The sequence below is a fragment of the Mesitornis unicolor genome, unplaced genomic scaffold (assembly GCF_000695765.1).
Source record: "Mesitornis unicolor isolate BGI_N332 unplaced genomic scaffold, ASM69576v1 scaffold31649, whole genome shotgun sequence".
NCBI classification, from domain to species: domain Eukaryota; kingdom Metazoa; phylum Chordata; class Aves; order Mesitornithiformes; family Mesitornithidae; genus Mesitornis; species Mesitornis unicolor.
The window spans coordinates 26,733-50,767 of record NW_010208453.1 but is presented as its reverse complement, the minus strand read 5'-3'; the positions used below and the strand labels follow the sequence as shown (position 1 = coordinate 50,767).

At 40.6% G+C, this 24,035-nt stretch overlaps 1 protein-coding gene across 1 annotated transcript in view; it reads left to right on the top strand.

Moving 5' to 3' along the window:
- The window catches only part of MTA1 (metastasis associated 1), a gene marked incomplete at its 5' end in the record, with an annotated part of 63,607 nt that overhangs the window by 23,100 nt on the left and 16,472 nt on the right, over window positions 1–24,035 (top strand). Inside the window, 8 exons of the mRNA XM_010192518.1 lie at window positions 5,423–5,431; window positions 7,847–7,905; window positions 14,967–15,082; window positions 15,914–16,065; window positions 17,709–17,898; window positions 18,261–18,350; window positions 20,260–20,412; window positions 21,474–21,509. Of these exons, the coding sequence (XP_010190820.1) occupies window positions 5,423–5,431; window positions 7,847–7,905; window positions 14,967–15,082; window positions 15,914–16,065; window positions 17,709–17,898; window positions 18,261–18,350; window positions 20,260–20,412; window positions 21,474–21,509 (805 nt within the window). The remainder of the gene's footprint in view (window positions 1–5,422; window positions 5,432–7,846; window positions 7,906–14,966; window positions 15,083–15,913; window positions 16,066–17,708; window positions 17,899–18,260; window positions 18,351–20,259; window positions 20,413–21,473; window positions 21,510–24,035) is intronic.

Genomic DNA, 24,035 nt, shown 5'->3' with positions numbered 1-24,035 from the left:
ATCGCCTCTTTCCTTCTAACGGAAGCTGGTTTTATTGCCTTTGAAACCAAGCATTCTTGCTTTATTCTCTCTCTTGGGGTTCAGCCTTTCCAATGTGTGAATTTTGAAATTATCTGAAGCAGCGAACAGTCTCTCTTCACTAAACTCATCGGCCATTCTGTAGATACAAACACGTGGCATTGGCGTTTGTGCTTTCCTTTCATGTTTGCTGCTACTTTACTTTTTTGAGCTTTCATGTGTCTGGTATGGAATTCAGCAGTTTGAGGAAGGGAATACAGTTAATCTCTGCCTGTAACAGGGTTTGAGGTCAGCATTAACTTCAGTTTTGACTTTTTATGAGGGTGTGGGCAGCTGCTGTACAACAGGCACCCATGATAATTCCCCACCTCTACCTGCCCATGACTTGGTTGCAGATGTACAGAGGCTCCTCCATTTAAGTGCTGTGAGTAAAGTGTTTGTCTGGGAAGTGTTGATGGCTCAAATTCCCAAACTCGTTATGCTTGAGAATCAACTTTGACTAATGTTTACGATCATTTTTATCGCTTACTTGTTTAAATATGAAGGCTGCTTGGTCTCTTAAATAAAGCACAATGCAAGCAGCATGCAAAATGTTGCAGAGTTGCTGAAAACTACTTATAATATTTAATGGGAAAATTACTTAAAAGAAGGAAGAAATACGTAATGGATTTTTCATTATAATTATCTGTATTATATTTAGGCATCTATTTAAAGTATCAGAAAAAGTGAGGTTATAAAAACGTCCTGCCTTAACTTGCTTCATTGGAAATTCAGGCTGGGATAAAGACTGGATGCCTGAGGCATTGCCCAGTGTTTGGTTTGTGCTATATTTGGGCACCTTGGTCTGTAATGTAATTTTTACCATTTTCTTTCTGATTGGAACACTGTTTAAGTTACAGAGGACAGCAACTGATTGACAGGACTAATCAGAATCCTTTTTACATCAGTTCTGTACTTTTACATATTGTCTGCATCCTCATTCCAATATTTCTCCAAGTTCATTCTTTGAAACTTTTCCTTTTGGCAAGGAAATGAATAGTAAGAAAGTGGGATGGTGATAGAACCTGGCATAGTGGGGAAACAAGGTGCTGGAGAGATGAGGTCATGATTGGTCTTTCTCCATTGAACTTGTGTATATTTTTGATACAGAGTGCTGCTATATTGTCTGACTACAGCTGTTTAGGAGATGGTAGCTGGGTGTATTCAGCCATGTGCCATGCTCAATATTTGCAGTGGGAGGAATCCTTTTATCTTCTTCCCTGCATCTTTTATCTCACGTCACTTCTTTTAGTGATAAAAATCCATCTAGCAATAAGGTTGGTATCAGAAGAAATGAGGAAAGTTCACTTATCAGTGAAAGTTGGAATCTTAGGCGGCTGCATGAAAATGTCACCCCTGTGCAGTCAGAATAGCAAACAATAGTAGGAATTTTTGGGAAAGATGAAAACAAAATGCACCTCTGTACTGCTCAGGAAGTCCACAATACCTTTCAACCGTGAAGTTCTGTTTCTGCTTATCTTGAGGTATGTAGTGGTGGTGGTGGTGGTGGTGGGAGTAAGGGGTAGGGAGCAGTTTCTTTGGCATTCACTCTTGGCTGCTGCGGGATTAGTGTAGTGTCCAAGGTGTTTGCTTCCAGGCCAGTGTGCTGGGAAGGCAAAACAGCTGGAGAAACCGGGCCTTGATTAGGAAGTCGTTACATTCTTTTGCCTTTTCCAGTTTCTTGAACTTTCTTATTACATAAGCAAAATTGCAGAGGGGATAGTTGCATGGAGGACTGATTATTTGTTCTTGCAACAATTAAAAAAACAGCAAACTTCCAGTCTCTCCTACTGTTTTGCTATGTTCCTATACAGTGGGTTTTCTGTCATGGTTATACTATACCCTACATGTGCTGCCCAGCAGTGTACCAGGGAGTGGGATTTGGGGAAAACTTCCAATTAGAGGCTCTGCACTGAAGATACAGTATGAATATAAGCCAAACAGGTAGATATTGCAGTACAGAGATATCACATCAATTAAGTCTGAGCTGAGCTGAAGACCTCATCTCAAAGTCCCAGCTTGTACAAGCAAATAATAATATTAAACATTTATAAAAAGCCTAGGAGAGCTATCTATATATAACCACAAAGAAAGCATAGGAAATTGTAGCTGAAATAATGGCGTATTACATTTATATTTTACTTGATGTGTGCAAAGTCTTTGGCAAAGCACATCCCTCACCACTTTCTCCACCTGTTTCTTCATAGCATTTTGTCTGTGTAGTCTAATACCTCAAAATGGTTCTGGGGCTAATGCCATTTTTGTACATAAGATATTGATAATATGCTAAGTAAGGGTATGAAAGTGTATCCCAAGTTGTTAAACTTTCCCTTGCCCTCCTTGGAAGAGGATGATTAAATTCCAATGCTGTGTGTTATTGTCTTTAAAAAAAGATTGATAACTTGCTCATTCTCATAGAATCTTTGAATGAACATAAACCATCCATTTAAACTATCACAACATAGTAACGAAGTTTTTTGTCATCAGCCAATTGCCAGCTTTGATGAAAAGCAGTTAGTTGGGAACTGTTTACATCATTCTGGATTTTCTTGGAGTGAGAAAACACTCATAATCCTGAAGCAGAATCCATCTATTTCTTGCCATTGAGGAGGCTAAACATTGAGTTGACTTCAACAGAAGACCCTTTCTCAGAACTGAACAATGAGGTGTACTTCTCCTTGGTGTACCCAAGATGGAAAGGATGAATACAGCACTTCCTTGTCTTCTGAACAGGATACTGTGATTGAGATACATGCACTTGGATCTCTTACCCAGTGATCTTTATTGGACTTCAGCTATACCACGCTTTTGAAGGTTATCAGTATAATCAGAACTTCAATCATTTCAAGAGGACTGACCCTCCAAGAACAGAACTATTGGAAGGAGTAATTCTACTGCAGTGTCAGTGCAGAATCTGCAGTCTGATGTAGGCTCCTGGACGTCTGTCTGAAGTGATCCCAAGATTTGTCCTGTCTAACGCACCCTTTCAGAGTTGTCCTGAAGAAAAAGGAGGGAGATGCATTCCAAATTAAATACCCTGAATGCATCCTTTTCTTGAGACAGATTTCCTGTGTCAGTTCACATGAGCACACATTTCTGATTCAGGAAGGTTTGAAATGGCATCCACTGAGTAATGGCCATTTTGTGGCTTCCTTCAGTGATTTGGAAAGTCTTTAAGAGTTGATGTGATGTTTGGGTACGCCTACATTTTCATTCAAAGTAAAGGTTGAGTTCTTAGGAAGTTGTGAATTCCAGGGTGATTTATTTTTTTAAAGCTCTTTAAATGCTTCTACTGTTTTGCGTATCATGAGGGGAAATCCTGAAAAACCTTAAAACATAACACTTTTCAACTGCTGAGATGCTGAGAAGAGCTCAGGACATGGATGACTGAAATAGTCATGTGCTTTCTGAGAGCTGAAGGCTTTAATTTACTTTTTGCATTTTTTTGTGCTTGAGGAGCGTGTAACTTCAAGAGGAAGATCAAGTATTATGGTTTTCTACTGTTTTACTGTTCCATTTCTTATGCAGAACTGTCATTAGAAAACTGTAGGAGGAATAGGCAGAAAATCAGTTTTAAGGGGGAAGTGCCCTTCTGTTTGACTACATGAGGTAGGGATCTTAAAGGAGGGGAGCGCTGAGCAAATCTTGATGTGGATAGAAAATACCTTTATTAAGGGGAGCAAGCCTTCTTTGTACCTAGCCAAGAGCTGTGAGTGACATCTTAATGTACTGGGCTTCATAAAGTACTGTGTGGAGTAAAGTAAAAACAACATCAAAGAAACGTTTTTCTGCATACATAGGACGTTTTATCCCAAAGCACCTCCTGTTAAACCTGCAGTAACACGGAGCTATGGCGGTTTTGGCAAGCGACAGAGACTACAGGTACCACACATCACTGCTGAGATGTGTTGCTGGAGCACTAGCAGCTGGAATCGCTTCTCCCAAATGCACCATGGACCAATTACCTTTTCTGTCCCATCTCCCCCTCCTCCCAGCAGCATTTGTGTGTTTGGAGTTTTGAAAAAGAATAAACAATACGAAAGTTCTCTAAACCCAGAAAATGCAATTTAGAAACGATATTTCCTATAATCAACTAATATTTGATGATGTTTGAGATGTCCCTGTGTGGTCTACCAACTTGATTCTTGCGTTGTAGACCTTGAAATATCCCCTGCGTTCCTGGATTTTTTCTGTTATTTCCACTTTATGAATGTTCACTCTTTAGAAAATTACTGCAAACATTTGCTCTGATGCATCGTGTATTTTAAGACTCTTTCAAGCTCAGTGGGTAGAATGAAAGATTTCAAATCTAGGGAGAGGATATATAAAGGACAAATGTTTGCACTAACTCAGATGTACAGTGCTTAGTATTTTAAGCCTTTGGTCACTGTGGGATAGACAAGTTGGTAATACCTCCTTTTATAGATGAGGAAAATACAATGAGGTAAATAAGAAGATATACTTAACATATGCTATATAAATAACTCAAAGACAAAAGACTTTATTAAGGCTAAACTACTAGAAAAAGTTACAAATGTTCAGGGATTATTTTTTTCTGTGGATGGGGACATTCATAACTACATCAGACAGCATTAAGAATTTATAGCATAAATACGCTTCAGGCACAAATCAATTAATAACTGGCAGAGGACCTAGCAAAGCACTTTCTCTGGGAAGGGTTTATTCTGAAACTGTCCATGGCTACATTTCAGGCACCTTTCTCTTGTACCTTCTGGTATCAGTCACTGTCAGAAAATAGGAAACTCATCATATCTGGTCTATTGATTGCCCACCACCGCAGGTACTTAGAGCAAAACCTCTTCTTATCCAGTATGTTGTGGTACCTTCTGAAAACCTTCAATTTTCCTGCTATACTGGTCTGTAATAAAGGTGTATGCCATATGTCATGCTCTGCGCTGATCCCCAGGCAGCAGTAGGAGAGGAGTGTATCTAGGTCTGGTGACTTATGGCACTTGTTTGCTCAGACCATGGTCATCAGTCACAAAGAAAATCTATGGTGCGAGGTTAACATTCATCACCAGCTTACTAAAATGTTGCCTAACACCCTAAATTAACCATGTTTCCAAAGCAAATGACTTTATGTTGTGGATAGTAGAATATTTCAGCTGCTGGTAGTGCTTTGTGTTTGCATGAAGCTTTTGCATTCATAGATTTCCAAAACTGTCATAACATAATGACTCCAGACAGTCCCCTTGGGAGCTTTTGACAAGAAAACTGCAGCTTCCACCCCACCCCCCAACTAGAAATTGAGTGGGAATTTTTATAAAACCCTAACAGTTCTGTACCAGTGAAAGTTCCCTGAATTTCCTGCTTAAGTCTCAAGGAAATACAGTTCTTATACAAGGTTCATCAAGCAGTGTTTTATGCTGTTTATCAGTGTCAGATGTTGGACTTTTCCTTGTAATTCCTGGGGAGAGGATGATGGAGTGGTTGGTTGGTTGCTGGTGTAACTGCCCATGGTGGTCTGTGCCTGGGGAAAGAAGACCTGTTTTTCAGTCCAAGGCTGTGGGTGGCTCTAGTTTATAAGCAGAAAAGCACCTGAGTGTGCAATTTGTTGAAGGATGGCATTTTTTGGGTAGTGCCTCTCTGGAAGGTAGAGAAGGGTTTCTGATGCTGTTTGAAGAACAATTGTCACCGCACTTTTTGAAGCCCATCATTGAATGCTTGGGTTTCTTACATAAAAAGACTTGGGTAGGGTGGTTTGAAAATGTTCAACTTTGAATTTGTGATTTGTATTCAGAGGGAGAACCTCTTTAGTTCCATCAGTGATTGCCCACAAAATGTGTATTATTGATTCCTCTAAGTCTGTAGGGTTGATGAGGTTTGTCTCCACGAAGTCTTTATTTGGGTTTTCTTGAGGACGGTGTTCAGGTAGCTGCTGTTCTCCTAGAGGATATTTAGCAGAAGCAATCTGGGAAACTTGCCTACACCAGCAGAAAGAAGTCAGCTTTGGATGCAGCTCTCTGAAGGTGTACCTGTAGTTTTGGGATAACTGCCAGAGGTTCTGTTTTTTCAGTCCCCCTCCTCTTGTCTGACAACTTCATTCTTTGATTTCTGAGCTAGGTTGACTTTTATTTGCAGGAGAAGGGAAGAGGGGAATTCTTTAGGAGTCTGGAGAGCTATGGTGAGGGACTGCCAGACTGTCAAATGGGAAACCGTTGCTTAAGGCTGTCCCTCTGATCAAAGCAAGCCTTGTGCTTATGGCAAACTTTTACTTTATTGTTTCTCTGTGTATCCGTTGTGTCCCTGTAAAAGGATTTTTATGTTTGCCCAGTTCCTCAGTGGCACACTCTTCAGTTTTATTACATTTTCTGGTTCTTCCTGTGTCTATGAAGATACTAACTTTAGCTTTACAATTATTTTCCTAGACTATGCCTTGAGGCTGCTGCATAGAAGATGTTGAGCTAATCTGTTTGTCTAGAATATCACCATGCTGCTGGTTTGTCTGGAGAACATCGTGGTGGTTTTATGCACACCACTGTTACTGGCATGGGTGTTGAAGAGCTGGAGGTTGGACTAGAGGCCTCCAGAGGTTCACCCTAAATTAATTTAGCTTGTACAATAAAGAGAAAACTTGAACCTCAGAATGTATCTTCTGCTTTTTAAATGGTGTGAAGATTTGAGTTATAAAAGGAATTCTTAGCCAGTTAGTAAAGCTCATGCTAATTGCCTGCCTCTGCCATGCTCTTGTGGGCTATCAGCAAGTCCACAGCTGTAGTTAAACAAAAGAAAGGAGCACTGCTGCTCTGGGGGGATTTACTCCATGCACTGAAAGGCTCCTCTAATCCATTTGCTGCAGAAATGCCGACAGAAGTTAATGGATGCTTTACTGAAGGAGGGCCATGTAAAGAGACAAATGGTGTATACTTCTAAACATGCATCCCTGTGCTCTGACAGTCTACTTCTTGGATGCGTTTTCCCTTAAGCTGTTCCCATAACTCTGTTATGTTCCTTAATGTCTCCTGGCAATGGTGTTTTTCATTAGGGCTGGTTGTTCAGTCTAGTTAGCTTCTCCCCTTTTTAACCCCTTGAAGTCCTTTGCTGCCTGTCCCCTGACATTTGTAAATGTGCCTGGGGTTTATTTCCTTTTTGTCTCAAAGCAGGGTAAATGCATAGTGCTTGTGAACCTAGAGCTTCTCACCTTTAGAAAGTGCAGGTATACAGGTTGCCCATGGCCGACGTTTAGTCAGAAGTGGTGGCATACCATAATTAAGAAATTTATTGGGTAATCATGCATGCAGTTTGAGTTGAGCTTTTGGCCTTTTTAACTTTTAAAGAAAATCTCCTGTGTCTGTCAGTCTTCAAGAGTGAGAACTGACAACAAAAACTCTTTGAGTTGGCTCAGCTGTTGAGGAGCTGCAGTGGAGAGGCTGCGTTACTGTACGTGTTATCATGGAGAGCAAACACGGACTGATAGGTCAGATGTTCCTCTGCAGGGGAGAAGGAAAACAAAAACGGTTGTGGGAGGAACAGTGCATGAATTTGTATTGAAGTGAATAGGAATGAAGTTTGTTCTTATAAATAGTAGGTTGTCATCTCTGACTTTTTTGAAAAGCTGTGTACATAGGCATTTGATGCCCGCAGTTGTTTTCAGTGGGTATTTTCCTGTTGGAAAGGGATTTTGTGGTAGCTGCTCAGTGAAAGGAGAAACTTCATTATTTGTTAATAAGTGCTAAAGTTTTTATGGATACGTTACTCCGCTTTCAGGTCAAATAGTCTTTATCTCCTTTTTATTCTAACTTTCTCCTTTTTTCTTTTCTTTTTAAAGAAACGATTGAAAGCAGCAGAAGCAGAAAGCAAGCTAAAACAAGTGTATATACCCAACTAGTAAGTATCTTTTTGTTTTGCTTTGTTTTCTGTTTCTTTGCAGAGGGTCTGGTGTAGCAGTTTCCATGGCCTGCCAGTATTATGTGTTTGCTTTAATTACACAATGAGAGACATTGTTGAACAAAGATATCAGAGAACTATTAAATTAGGTTACCAATATAACGAGCCTTCTGCTGATGCTTGAATAGGCTTGAATTCATTTTTATTTTAGCTGAGTTAGTGCTAGCCACCCTGGTGCTAATAAACAACTGACTGCCTGTGGAAGAAAAGATAGCAGCTTGGGTCTTTCAACGCTGGCTGGAACAAAGCAGCGCTCCCCCCAGGATGCTTACGCTGCTGCTTATGAGTGGGTAGAAGACAGAGCTGTTCCCACACGCTGACCTTCCACTTCTGGAGCACTGTGTATTTCCTCCATGGGCAGCCAAGGACTTTCCCTTTGGGGCTTTCCTGGTTAGGATGCTGTGCTGTCATGTTGCTCATTTCCTTTGTCCTTTATAATGTTCCCATCCTGAAGCGACTGTTACTTATCTTCTGAGTTTTATTTTTATACGGACTGGGAGTTGGGGACTTGCTAGCGGGTCAGCACGGTCATGAACAATAGGGTGGCTAATTAACTGCTCTATAATATATCTGTTCTTCTTAAATTTTGTCATCAGTGGATAACCAATGCATAGTTGTTTCCTAATGTAATTTATGTATATAGAAATATATTAAAATTAATACCTAATGATATGCTATATATATATATACACACACACATATTCTTAGTAAAATGTGTTTTTTCTATTGCATTTCCTCTGCATAACCTAGTCAACAGTTCTTACAGTGTGGAACTTGAAATCTTCCCTGTCCTTTCTCTTTTCAGCTTTTACTCCCAGATACATTCCCATGTGTATTATCCATAATATTTCCTGTACTCTTCTATGCTGTCTTCTTTCACATATTTATGAACGTCTACCATGTCTTATGTTACTTAAGGCAAAACTAAGTTTTCACATATTTAGCTTGCAAGACAGTCCCTTATTTCTTGTGAAAATAGAGGATCACAGATTTATTTTTTGCTTTGAAATATGTTGATATCAGGTGAATTTGCTAAAGTTTAGGTGTAATGTTAAGAGTGAAGCCAAATACTTTCTTGTCATGCAATTTTTCAATAATATTGCTTTTTGTGGATGGTGTTACATTGCAGGGGAACACTGGACATCAAATTAAACATGAATTCATGATGTGATAAGCTTGTAAAGCAAAAGCAAATGTAATTTAGACTGCAGATGCAAAAGGATGTTGCAGGCAAGAGAGCCTGGTAGTCTTGCTGTTGGTCTTGGATTATAATGTATGTAGGTAGGGTTTTGCATTTGGTGCTCATTTGATAATGGCTGTCTGGAGTGGTATCTTATCCCTCAACACCGTATCTCAGCAAGATAATTCTTGTTGCTATCTAGAGAATATAATCAAATCAGCAGCTTACCTCTCTATTTCAGGGAAAGACTTCTGTCTCTACCCTGCGGTAGCTATTTTTATCTTTGGCTTTGATTTCCAGTCACGATTGATTTTGTGAGTGCTATACCTTAACTTACTTATTGTTTAATTGATAAAATGGATGTCAAATCTTCCTCTTCCTTCAATATCCTTTCGTGTGTATCAGGAAAAGTAGCAATTGCGCATATGACTTGCTTAATCCCATGTGGATGCTTCTGCTGCTTTTTTTGCTGTTAATACCTCCAAATGTGTCAACAATTAACTATTTCTAAGATTTTTGGATTATTTCTACTCAAGTTTCAGTGCAAGGTCTGGCATATAGGGAGTGTATTACATCTACATCATATGGTGACCTAGAAGTTTATATTCTTGGCTTGTAAGAGCAATACATGGTGTAGGGATCCAAATATCAATATTATTGATTTGTCCTTATCGTGTTACTGAGCCCATTCCTGTTTCGAGGCTTGAACCATAATGATCAACTTGTCACCTCGAAAATGAATTACTTGAGGTAGGCTGTCACAAGACCTATGCAGAAGCACATCAGCTGATTGAGTGAAACCTATTCTGACAATAACCGGTGTAAAATTGTTTGCAAAGAGAGACTCAGGAGGATATCACACAAACCATTTTTTTTTGTCTCTGGCTGTCTTCCGCTGATAGGACTCTCATTTGTTCCTGTGATGTTAATAGGAAAATCTAGGGAGAGGGGAGGAAAATAATAAGAAAAACAATCAAAGAAGTCTTCAAAGGTTATTTATCATGTCACATACATATTATACAGTGAAGAATTACAGGTCTGTATGAAGCTTTATAGTTGGTATTTTTTAACCTGAGAGTGTGCCCCAAACTTATAACATGGATAACTGAAGTATGGAGAGACTGGGTACCCTGTGCAGGGTTGTACAGGTCATTGAGGTAGGTTATCAAGTCCTCGACCGACATCCCAGATACTGGAAAAATATTTCTGTCCTAGATATTGGACAAACATTTCTGTGCTGCTTCCAAGAACAACCCTGGTTTTGGGACAGACATCTGTAGTTGATGTGACTGAACCCAGCGTATGTACGTTTGGGTTTGTAATACATCCCTTAGGTATTGTGCTAAGCACTAACGTGCTTTCCTGGCAAAAGGAGGAAGTATAAAATCAGTTGAATTCTGCTTTCAGAAAATACTGAAGAAAATCTTTTCGTTTTCTGTAGCAATCTCTCCATCAGTAGGAGTGGTGCTAAATAAAGCAGTAGCAAAATCCCGAGTGCACATAGTTTCCATGTTTTTACATGCTTCATCCTGCCATTCGACAGCATGAACGTGGGGCGCAGAGACCATTTTGTTGCAGGTGTAGTCTCAGCCTCTTTCTCCTTCTCATGTGTACCTAAACACACTCTTGTGGTAGCTGTTGCAGAAGTTGTGTTCTGGTTTTACTGATCTTATGGGTATCATTTCTTTTCTATGACTGTCTGGTTGTGTAGCTGGTACTTTTTGGGATCAGGACGTCTACAAATCATGAAGGGTGAGACATACACTTTTGTGTGGCTTTTCTCTCTTTTGCTTTGAACTGAGTGGTATATGAAGGAGTAAGAACAGAAAGGGAAGAATGAAATGCTCCATACAATCCCCACTCTCCAAGATATATTGATGTAAAATGTAAATTTTAAATTTACATCTGTAAATGTAAATTAGTACATTCTACTTGCGCTATTTTATCTGAGAATCTCAAAGCACTTTGACAGGCTCCAAACATTGCCTTGCAAACACTTGTAAAGTAGGGAAATATTATTCTCCCTACCCTGCCCCTTTTTTTTTTTTAAGCTAATAGGGAAACTAGAGGAATAGACCAAAGCTTTGGATGACTACAAGGGGCGACTGCTTAACAAGCTGAAGATAATTCCTTTATCTGTTTCTTGGTGGTCCTCTGCCTGAGGAGCAAGACTTTTTTGCTTCCCCATTCAGTTGTGCAGAGGTTCATTGCAGCATGGAAAACTTAACGGTGTAACGCTGTTCATTCTTTTGTAGCTGTGGTAATCTTCAACATTTTGTTGGAGAAAGCTTCTCATTTTCAGAAAGTGTTGTTTAGCAGTTGCTAGACCTGTATCTACAGTAGCCTGTGATGAGAGCTCTCCTCTGTTCTCTGGCTAAAGAGTCCAGACACCTGAGTTAGACGCCTAGAGGTAGATGGCACAAATGTTCCTTACAAAGGATTAAAAATTGTTCTTGCTTCTTGGGCTTTATTTCTTAATTGTTCTGTTGCATCTAGCACCACTATGGATTCCTGAATCACAGGAAGCAGACACTCTTTAAGTTTATAGTTATTTTTAACAAGATTTTATCACTGTGCTATGGGTCAAATGCTTGTCAGTCATGTAGTGAAGGGATTTCAGTGTTCTGCGTGGCTCAGGGTTATCTTAAGGTTGGGGTTTTTTGGGCAGGGGCTTCAGTCCATGATGGCTGGCTCCAGTGCCTTCTTTTTGCATGTGCTTTATCACCTTAATCCCTTCAATTGAGTCTGATGTCCTGCAGGGTACAGCCCAGAAATCTGCGCTTCATGACTGCTGTTCTAGCATAAGTGACTGCTCCAGTGCAACTGAAACCCATTTAAAAGACTTCCATTCTTGCTGTAAGAACTGGAAATGATCGTTTACCGCACCATCAGTATTCTCACTACCTGATTTGCATCTTTCACTTCAGCTTCATTAATTGCCTAATGATTCATCCAGTTACTCATCTAATTCTCTTGTTAATAGCTGTAGCAGACTTGGTGATATCAAACAAGCTTAATTAACATATCAACAACTAAGAGCTTTTTTGCTTCTCATATGATGAAGACATTAGCTGCTGAAATTTTATTGTTACTGCCCCTGTGAAACTTGACCTCAGCTTCGGAGCAGCACACTTTCTGCTGCTTCTTGGAGCTACGTTAATTGTACTGTTCCAAAATTGTGAGGTGAAGTTATTACCACAAGTATAGCATGACAGTTTTGTGGTCAGTGTGATTTTGCACCCTTTCACTTGTGCTTGAAGTACAAGTTTGATAAAGGTTGTAGAGAGGACAGCAGAGTCAGTCCATCACCCTCCTTTCTGCACGTGATCTTAGTACTGTGGTTGTACATGCCAGTGGGTGCAGTCTTGTTCTCAACTAAGTGTTACAACCAGGCACCTTGGGGCTTGCTGGCATTGCTGCTCAAAAAACCCAAAACCTCTATGTGAGCTTTACTGATGGGTTTCAGACTCCCTTACCGTGTTTTTCACAGGATAAAAGGGAATTTCAGTGTGTAGAAGGGAAGCAACATGCCTGATTTTGAGCTGTAAGACCTGGAGTGGAGGCTTAGTTTCCTTTAGTTCAGTTTTTTGCTCTATTGAGCAACGCTACTTGTAACAGTGCATCTGTGAGGACTGTTTGTTTTACAGCATCTTGGTAATGTTTGCACATGGACTTTGCTAGTGAATCATTGGCAAAAGTTCTTTTGCAGCAGGTTACTATGGTGACGTCCCAGAGTAAAATGCTGGGTAGCATGAATGTACCTTCTTTCAACTCTCTCTTTGTTCAGTGTGTCTGCAGCTCTCCTGCCATCTGTGGCGTCAGAACTTCATGCCGTTCTGATAAACACCCCGAAACACTTTAACCCTTGTAAAGGCCAGAAAATTAATATGCAAAAGGAGAAGAAAACCTAGTCAGGCTTGTTAATCTAAATGCCTTTATTTTTTTTCTCTGCTTATTTTGGTCTGTATGTGGGCTGCTCGGTGTTTCTGTGCCACGTAGCCTCCTAAGCTTTCTCTTCTGCAGAAAGACCCTGAGCTTCACAGCAAGGAGCACCATCGGAATGCTGTCTGAAGTTTTTCTGAGACCGGCCAAATACTCTCTTACCTCCTTATCCAACGTGTGTGTGGTCCCCGTAGGTTGTTCACAGCCAGATCTATTTTGTCTCTATGTTGTCTCCAAAGAAATGGAGCTTTACTGAGCTCTGTATCTCAGTGCTTGATCAGACATATTCAGACGAGGAGAGGGATGACTTGCTGGCTTCCAGGGCACTGTAAGCTTTCCAGTGGCATTTGGGTTTGTTCTGGAGCTGGGAGGGAGAGTTGTCTTCAGCATTCAGTCACTTGGAACCCCTTTGCTTTCAAGGGTCATTGCTGAGAATGTGAAACCTAATACTGATGCCCCATTAGAAATAAGTTAATTTGGCCATGTTCCCACAATGCTGTTTTTGCAGCACTAGCCAGGGTGAAAGTAAGACGTATTCTGGGTCACTGAAATTACTGTGACTCCTGTGTCAGTGTAACCAATGTGTAAGGAAACGTGTTTTCAGAAAGCCATTTTAAGATATTTCTGCTTGAATAAGTGGATTCCAAATCATAGGTTTATTAGTTGGAAATAAAAGGAGTATGCCCACTCCCTTTGGTCTTCAGGAAGGAGAACATGAGGGAAATGTAATCAGCACTACAATTTGGGCTTCTGTTCAGAGGTTGGCACCAAAGGCTGCCTGCTTTTGGTTGCTTCCATAAGCTGAGCTCCTAACAGCACCTGGGAGTCCTTGCATGGTTGATAAGCTCCTTGTGTATTCTTGTCTCAAACTTACAGTGTGACTTCTACCATCTCACTCCATTGCCCAGACGTCCTGTCCCTGCAATATTGATTCTCTGTCCTGGTGCCCTCCCATGCCATGTTTTGAAAGCCTCATTTTTCCCCTCAGACCCCTCTTTCTCTGCAGAGATGTTGTACTATTCCATACCGCTCTCTGTGCCAAGGTTTTGTTTGCCCTTCCATGCTCAGCTCCTGCCAGTAACTTTTTTTTTCCTTTCCCCCTGAGTCAACATTTTTCAGAGAGTATAGCTGAGGTGATTCAGATGATGTTATATTAGAATGTAATAGTGACAGCCATCATGCATTCCTTGCTATATGGATGTTAGGCTTTCAGACTTTTTCCATTTAGAAGAAACCTAAACACTTTCTGTTAGAAGCACAGACCATAGTTTAAGACTTGTCAGAAGGCTCCTACTCATTAAAATCTCCGTCTATGCACTACATCAAAAGACTTTTCTCAGTGCATTGGGTGTGCTTGTGCAAATTGTGGCAAGGTGATACATACAACCTTTGCAGTAAGACAATGTGGAAATATTTGTGACTGCAGACTAGGGTTACATTTCCCTGAATAAGGCAGGGATTGCCCTTCCTCTCCTGCCTCTCTTGCTCTGTCTCCCAGCCTTCTTTTTGGAGATTTAAGTAAAATATCCCTCATGTTGAGAACTGAGAGAGATCTGCAGGCGAGATCTCTTTATCACTTAAATTAGAAAGTCTGGGATAGGGAGTAAGATACCTACCTGGCATCGCCACTTTATTGTTTTTAAATGCTTTTGGACTCTTGAAAATGGCACCTAGCTATTGTTACAGTTATTTTTATTATCACTGTTATCTAACATCATGTTCATGGAAGTCAGATTGCCGGTAAGTACAGCTTGTTCTGGAAGCCACACAAGGAACAAAGTTTAAATCTTAATATGTTTTGGGCCATACTTTTGACAATCAAGTAGGAAATTGCATGCCTTAATTAATGTTTGTCCTCCTTTTTGCTTTGTGTTTTAAGTAACAAGCCAAACCCCAACCAGATCAATGTAAATAATGTCAAGCCAGGAGTGGTAAATGGTACTGGAGCACAGGCACAGAACACGGGAGCAGGACGGGCCTGTGAGAGCTGTTACAGTAAGTGACGCGCCAGCGTGGCAGCTGGACCCGGAGAGCGTGAATGCTGGGTTGCAGTCAGTAAAATAAAAGCTGTGTTGTGGTGAGGGGTGGGAGAGGAGGCTTTGGAAGGGAGGGGTGTGGACGGGATTTGACATAGCATTTAAGCAAAGGGGTTTTTTTGGTTACTGCTATTACATTTGTACATAAAATATGAAGTACTAAAGGGGGAGTTGGTAAATGTCCTACATAATTGCAGGTAGCTGTTGAGCAAAGACTTGAATCATCAAGGTGTGGACTTGACAATTTTTGCATAATTTTTTAGTGTATTTCAAAATACGAGATATAATTTTATTTGATCTGCTGCTTGATATTGATATATTGAGTTCTAATGATTGTGCTCCTTTATGGGGAGCCTTCAGAGATGCTGGAATGTAGGACTATACAAGAAGTCAAGTCATGGATTTTTTATGTTCTTCAGTCATAAAATTGATGTATGGGGAGTTCCTGAAGACAGCCTTCCCTCTCTCTCCCTGATGTACTGCAGAAATTGTTGTCTACCAGTCTTGCAGGATGAAAGCTTTCAGTTCCATTGGCAGAAAATTTTCCCATCCTACTGTTTGTTTTTTTTTCTTTTTCTGTTCATGTTTTAAAAGGGGTTTATATGTGTAACTAATTCTGGTGAAATCACAAGTACATTTAACAGTGATGATGACGGTGAAGCCATCATCAGGTTTTTAAGGTCTGAGCTTTGCACTGTCTTTGTGTTGATTTTCTTTTGTGATGGTTCTAAAGCTCTGAAAAGCGATCCTGTTTAAGGATATATATAATTTCCACCTTTGTTATCTCTAGCCACACAGTCTTACCAGTGGTATTCTTGGGGTCCCCCTAACATGCAGTGTCGCCTCTGCGCATCCTGTTGGACGTACTGGAAGAAATATGGTGGCTTGAAAATGCCAACACGGTTAGATGGGGAGAGACCAGGACCAAACCGCAATAATTTGGTAGGTATCTGCCAGGCAGACTGCTCTGTGCCTGGAAAGCCAGGTGCTATGATACCTAACTAATTGTTCGCTGTTCTTAAATATTTCATGACAAGAAGAATGCCTTCAGCCTCCGTTGTTGTCCTTGGGTTTGGTGTTTCATGTCTTGCAAAAGTTGCCACCTTAACTTCAGCTCGCAGTAATTTGTTGCCAAGTGCTGCCCTGAGGAAAAAAGCATCGTTTGCTTAGCTAACTAGCCATCAAATGCATGGGATAACTTAATGAAGATGGAAAAAACTGAAATGCCAGCGTTTCTGGTATTCGGATTCCATGATTTTTGCTGCAGGGGGAAGAGGACTTTTTTTCCCATAAAGAAATTAATGTTTTCCTGCAACCTGTTCCCTTTCCCAAGGCACGTTCAACTTTAGGTACCTCAAATAGCTAGTGGCTTTTTGGAGATCCCTTATCTTGCTTTTCTGCTTCATCCTTTTTTTTATAATTAATCCTCCTCCCTTTTGGATACGTTCAAGTAAGCATTGTATGCGCTTCTTCTGTTTAATTTTCCACCTTTTATTTAAAAATCAAAATTCTCAGAATTTTTCTGAATTTGGTGGTAGTTCAGTCTGGAATCATCATACATGGAGCTGATTGGAAAAAGTAGCTGCATCATGTGGATGGAAGGACAGCGCACACTGCGCTTCCATCTTACATAAACTTCTTTCCGCTCTCCTAGTCTTTTCTATCATTCCCTTTCTATTCTGTTTTTTTTGTTGTTGTTGAACCTCTCTCCTTTCCAGGCTTCTGTTTGCCCTCTGAAGCTACCTAATTGCTGAGATAACTGCCAAGTTTTATCAGCCTTAAACCTCTTGTTTGTTAGTTAAAAAGTAGGTAAATAGAGAGAGGAACGCCTTGTTCTCCCCAGACTGACATTTCCCTCTGTTCTCCAACCATGGGCAGATTTCAACAAGAAGATACTACTTTCATTGTTTTATTAGTTGACTTAGTTGCTTTTCATGAAAAAGATACTGCTTTTGCTCTCTGTAGTAGAAAAATCTCTTTCAGTATTATTCTTTATTACATGCAGTGAATATTTGACAACTCTGTAAATGCATTGATTGAGTTTAGAGTAAGAATTGAAGCAGAAACTTTTTCAACTTTGAGTCAAAAATGTTCTTGCCTGCTGTAGGTTTGCTTTGGGAAGGGAGTTTATGATGTATATTTTAGCCATAAAGCTACTTTCTGATTTTCGTCTCCCTCTTACAAATTCTTTTTTATAAGGAGTTTGCATTGTTATGTCCAGAGCAGTTCTAAGCTCCCAAAGTTGCAGTCTTTCTGTTGGCTCTGTAAACACTGAATCATGTGGTAGCATCAGGTAACTTCTTTAGGTCTGGCTTTTGAATCTCTACTACAAAACTTAGGACAACACAGAAATAAATAGTTTATCCTTTTGAGTTCTTTTGGAAGAAGATTCCTAATGTTGATGGATAACATTTGGGAAATGGGGAATAGCTGGGCTGAAAATACTTTAATCTGTAATACTGTTTCTGTTCTCATATCTGTGAATCAGTAGTTGAAAGTGATTGTATATGTTTTTTCTCTTATTTAAAACCATACTTTCCAATAATTATTGTTTAGAAACCATATGAATTTTTCTTTCTTTCTAGAGTCCTCATGGTGTGCCAGTACGAAACAGTGGGAGTCCCAAGTTTGCTATGAAGACACGGCAAGCTTTCTATCTCCATACAACAAAACTGACAAGAATTGCCAGACGCTTGTGTCGAGATATCTTGCGCCCTTGGCATGCTGCGAGACATCCCTATTTGCCTATTAACAGCGCAGCAATCAAAGCAGAATGTGAGTGGTGATGCAGCTGGGACCTACTTGCAAAGGAGCCCTTTGAGGTTCCTATAAAGTTGGAGTTGCAGCTTCTTAAAATGCTCTCTTGCATGTAGCTATTGGTTTCACCAAATCTAGCTATACTTGTAGATCATAGGCTAGACAAATAACTTTGAAAATTTGTGAGCTGTTTATTTTGCATATTCATGTTTGCTATTACATTTAGCATTCTGCATTTGTGTCCTGTTGCCAAGACATGCTTGCAGCCTGTAAAATTCCTTTTGATTGGAAAGCTCTTTAGGGCCACTTGAGTTATTCATTTAGTTTTACTATAATATCTAAATGCCTTTACTCTCTAATTCTTTTTCTTTGTTTTACAGGCACAGCACGTTTACCTGAGGCATCAGAAAATCCATTGCTATTAAAGCAAGTGGTTCGAAAGCCTTTAGAAGCAGTACTCCGGTATTTAGGTATTTAGAAACAAAACCAAAAACCAAAACCAAAACCCCAACAACCAACCAACCAACCAAAAACCCCCAAAAAACCAAATAGCACCTATCACAAAAAACTCCAACCAAACAAAACCCCCTACTAGCTAATCCTGCTAACCATTTCTTTTTCCATTTGGTTCTGTATTTAGATGCTGATTCTGGATTAAAAAAAAAAAACGACAAAACAAACCATGAAAACCTTCTCATGAACTTGTCCTTTTTCCTTTCACTATGAGGTTTGACAGACCTAGTGGCTCAGCAGTGCATTGTGGGCTCACAGAGCTGTATCAGAAACTTTTTCAAGTGAAGGGAGGGGTCTGTTTGCTGTGGTGGGGACAAGTTACCGTCTGCTAATAGAGGCACAAACACAGTATTTTGAGAACAATTCTCAGTCCTGATGTTCCAATTTTTGAGCTGTCTGGAGGTAGTTCCTACAGTTGGGACCTCCAAGAGGCCTCTTGGGTTTAGGACAACCCTGTGTCCCACAGCTTGAGAGTCAGTTATTGGCTGTTCTGCTTTGGAGCTAGACAGGGGGACTGTATTTCCTATCTTTTTCCTGTCTGTCTTCTTGGTTTTTGGTTTTTTTGGTTTTTTTTGCTTTGGTTTGGGTTTGGTTTTTTGTGGTTTTCTTGAGGACATGAGCCTTATCAGCTGATCTCTGAGGAGTCCTGAGTAGCTCTCTCCAGGATCTTAGTGTAAGTTTTAGGTGCTGAAAGAGGCCAGCTATGTGACATGCCAGCTTTGACTGCAAACACATGCAAAATCATTTTCCCTAGTGTTGCCAGTTGCTAGAGATACCCTGAAGCCATGTCTCAGGTTGTTACAGCAGTCCTCAAGTGAGTCTAACCACAGAGAGCTAGCTTGGACTGTGGTACTTTGAAGGCTTCCAGATTAACAAAGAAATTGATTGCTTTTTTACTCGGATAAGAAACACTGGAGTTGATTTTACGTTTCTTTAAGCATTTTCATTGATGAAATATTGTAAGGCTCAGGATTTATTAAGTATTTACTGCTTCTCTGTTGAGCATTGTACTTCTACTGTATACTAATGAGATACACACATTGAGAAACCTTTGGGTATGTATAGTGTGACCAAATAAAGCTAATAAATGGAGAAGTTTTGCTGTTGGGTAAAATCTTGCTTTTAATAGTTATACAGAATGTAGCAGTAGATTTTAAGATTTCATTAGCACTGTGTCAGGGTCTCCATTTGACAGTTGAGCTGAGAGAAGGGAGTGAAAGAAACAGAGGGAGGCTGACGGACTGGCAAGAATGTATTTTTGGAGATGTCATGCTCAGTGTACTTTAAGTTATATATTACTTGGCTGTTGGGGCTGCGAGAGAAAACCCCGGTTGAAGGTCCCGTTTGCTGTTGCTTGTAACTTTCTCAAAATCTTTTCAGTTGAACGGTGTGTGCTTGGTCTCTTCCTTGGCCTAAAGTTTGAATTCAGACTCTGTGTTCGTGATGGTGCTGCTTTGAATATTCGCTTGTTTGGCCAGTTTAGAAACTATTTTTTACAAACCTTGCAAAACTGTCAAAGTTGGAATTTCCCAGAGTTTAGGGGTGTTAAGTAACTGCCCAAAGATAGCACCCCCAAAATGTCAAAGAATCGTGTTTTGGAAATAGACACAAAGTGCTTTTGTTATCAGTTCTTATTTCAGGATAATATTATGACATTGGTTTTAACATCTTCAGTAGAGGTGAATTCCTAAACATACTTAAAATGCTTTATATAAATAGCAATCTCCAGTCAAAATTACTGACTGAGAGAGTTTGTATATAAGGGGAGGTATCCTGGGTCAGCTTGGAAGTTTCCAGGTTGTTTCCAGATTTATAATTCCAGTATCTTCACTAATAAAAAACCCCACGTTGCTGTTTTTTCAACAGAGTCTCATCCATGTCCTCCGAAGCCAGATCCTGCAAAGAGCTTGTCCAGTTCTCTCAACAATCTGACTCCTGCGAAGTTTACGCCTGTCATTAACAATGGGTCCCCAACTATCCTGGGAAAAAGAAGTTATGAACAACACAATGGAATGGATGGTAAATATTTTTCTGCAAAAAGTATATTGTCTATATAGGCTTTTTCTTCTGTCCTCTTGGTATACAAGGAATTTGTAAAACTGTTGTCCTTTATATAAATTCCAAGTTTCGTATTCTTGAGGGAAGTTATTTTTTTCCTTTCTTAGAAGTCACTTGTCCCATTTCTCCTTCTGGGTGAGACACGTGATGTGTAGTGCCTGGGTGATGCACACACTTAAGCTACTGTGCTGGTAGAACTCTGCCTTGCTTGATCAACCTTGCAAATGCGACAGCGAAGGAGAAACTTCGCTTCAATTTTTAAACAAGTAGTACAAAGAAAACCTTAATAGCTTTTTCCAGTGACATTTCCTTTTTCTTTTGAGGTTTAGAACTTTTTAACCTGGAGGTAGTAGCTGTGTAGTTCCCAGGTGGCTTTGTAACATGTGGATCACCTGGGTTTCAGCAAAGCTACCAGAAGCTGCATGCCATTGAGAAAGGCAGGTTGCTGCTTAGATGAGGGAGACGGATGTGCCAGATCTGCTGTGGCATAAACTGGCTCCTGCCTTGTGCAGAACCAGAGCATTTGCTTTTGTTGGCCCTGTCACTGAGCACCTCTGTGCAGTGGAGTTTGGGCTTCATCTCTTTGAGAATGAAAGGCAAGGGGATGGTGTTTGAAGGGGGAGATAGATACAGGATGTTCCTGGCACGGACTCCAGGACTCTGTTCTGAAGAGTTGCTCTTGCCTGAGAGTGTCAGGGAAGAGAAAGTGCAGTCTTTTTCTCAGATGAGGATAAAAGAGTCTGTTCAAATGGTCTTAACGGGACTGAGAACATGGAGGGCAGCTCTCCTTAACAAGAGAAACGAATGGTTGGTTTAGTGGTGACTGAGCAGGGAGGGAGATACAGAGAATCTTCTCATTTTTTACCTTTAATTTTAACTTTATATGTGGCTTATCTAAAATAAAATTACAAACATTTGATATCCTATTGTTTGTGTTTTAACATTAAGAATTGTTTAAACTGCTGCTGTTCAGGTTGCTGATGTGATGTTTTTCTCTTTTCTGTTCACTTGTGCTCTATCAGGCAACATGAAGAAGCGCCTGTTGATGCCTAGCAGGGGTAAGACCTTGAAGCTGCGCTCAGCTTATGCTAGGAGAGTGATTTTTAGTTTCATCTGCTGGCTTGTCTGTGCTTTGTGGCTAATGAGTCTGTGTGCACCTTCTATGTTGATGTCTAAGTGTTCCTTGGGTAATCATTTCCACCCATGGTTATGCTGCTCACCTTCCAGGCTTTTCACATGCAGATGGCAAGTCGTACAGCCCTATTGAAGACGTGAAGTGCGATGTTCAGAACTGATTACTAATTCCTCAAGTTGACAGAACATTTTTCTAGCAGTTTTGTGAAACTGCTGAAAGCTGTGATGGTTGGTTTGAAACTCGGTATTGTTTCACTGTTTGATTGTGAGGAAATCAAAGTTTCACGCATCCTGAACTGCTTCAAATTCACATCAACCAAAAGAGAAGACAGTATTCACATTGAGTCCCAAATTCAGGTCTCTGTTTTCCACTGTGAGTGGACAATCTCACCAGTGAGAGACTGTCTGTGTGTTCTCTACTTGCAGCAGAAACAGTTTTCAAAATTTCCACAGGTTAAAAATTAATCTGTTCTGACTACTGAATAGACCTCAGAAGCTTTAGTTTGTGATAATGCAGGAAACGTACATGTGATGTGACTTAACCAAATTCAGTAGAACAGACCAATTTTGAATAGGTAGGATATTCAGATACTGTGAGACAGGCAAACACAAAAACTTAAGCTTATGTGTTACCGTGAAATGGCCCACACTGCATGCCCTGATGTTAAGCTTTGTGTTTAATGGCTGAGCCGGTGGACGACTGTTACCAATATTTACATGCATGCATAAGTAAGTGCACATGGAGAATACAATAAGAACGAGGACAATGATCGAAAGAGCGCTGTCTTGCTCTCTTTGAGAATTTATACCTTGATATTTTGTTGCCGAGTCTTTAATGTGCTTTTTAACTCTTGTATTTTGGGAAGAATAACAAACCCCTGCTGCCTCGGTGGGTTTGGCTTCCTGAGGAGCTCTGTCCAGTAGTGAGGGATGTAGATGTGGAGTAGCTCACTGAATTTCCACAGCTCCTAGTGACTCCCTGTTTATGGGCATGCCTGCTGTTCCCTGCTAAATGTCCTCATCAGCAAGGGGACTGCTGAGTCACTCAGCAGATGACAGACTTCTGAAGCTCTCAGATGTGGCCCAAAGGAGGGAAGTGGCAGAAGAACTGACCCTTCCTTCAGGGTCTCTCTGCATAGAGCACTGGATTTGATAACCTGAGACCATTCATTTACTGGAAATGCAGGATTCCTGATACAGTGTTTTAAAGCGTCTGTTGGTATACATATTTGATGAGATACATTTCAGTCGTAACTGTTGCTGGAGCAGTTTGCAAAAGGAGTATTTTGGTGTAGTACCTGTTCAGGCTGCTCAGGATACTTGTTTCTCTGAAGCGTACGTGTGTAGCTGTACCGGGGCTGGCTCTCCTCGGGCACCTGCTGCTTTATCTGCTTGGTCTGTTCTCAGCCAGCCACTGAAATACTTGTAATGGTATTTGTTCCTATAACTGCCAGGTAGTGGAGTACAGTTCAGTCCCAGAATCTGCTTACGTGCTGGGGTAGTGAGTGTTAACTGGATATTCTTGTGAGCAGTTCAGCTTAAAACTTGTTGGTTGAAATTTATTGGTGAATGGAAAACGTTTGTCACACTGCAGTTTTGACATCTGGTGTATTTTCTGACCCTGGGTTGCTGGAAGCTTTGCCAAAACAGAGGGAAGGGAACTACCTGCAAGGAAACAAGGTTTAAAGAACTTGGATTAAGCATTTGCTGGGCAGAGGGAAACAGATAGTGAAAGTCTGGTGGAGGTATTTCTGGCCTGGAGACAGTAGGTGTGCCAGTGCCACTTAGCGCTGGTTCCCAGTTGCCTTGCATGTGAGCTGGTAACTTTACTGGCTCTCAGCATGGCCAATGCCACTTTCCTGTGCTGTGCCAGCACAGGAAACGTGGTGCTGAGACTTCTCCTTGGCTCTGGTTACTGGTTTGTGAGGCTGCTGGTGGGAATGGGGAGAAGGAGGTCAGAGAGGAGGAAGAGCACAAGCTGGAACTATTGTGAAGAAGGGGTGAATGTCAGTGAAAGCAATGAAGCCTTGTGACCAGAATTTAGGAGCCAGTGGGTTAGTACAAAAGGACTGAGATAAACCCATCTATCCAGAATGACTGATCTTTTGATTATAACTGACCTAAAATAGAAGAAAACAATGAGAATAAAACCGAACTGTTATAACCAGTCACATTCTTCATTTACATAGCTCTTATAGATACTACAGGAAGCTGTGAGGTTTTTGTTATGTTTTTCCTCTCCCTTTAGTGATACACGGTGGCATACTGTCTGGTTTAGGTCACTGTAGGATTGTACTGCAAAGAAAAGTTGGTGTTAAGACTGCACAGAGAGTCTGAAAATACTCCTTGTGCACAAATTTAGGTGGAGAAGGACACCTTGTCTACCTATGTTGAAATAGTTTTCAAGGAGGTGTTAACCTACTGCAATGTCATACGAATTATCCAGGGGT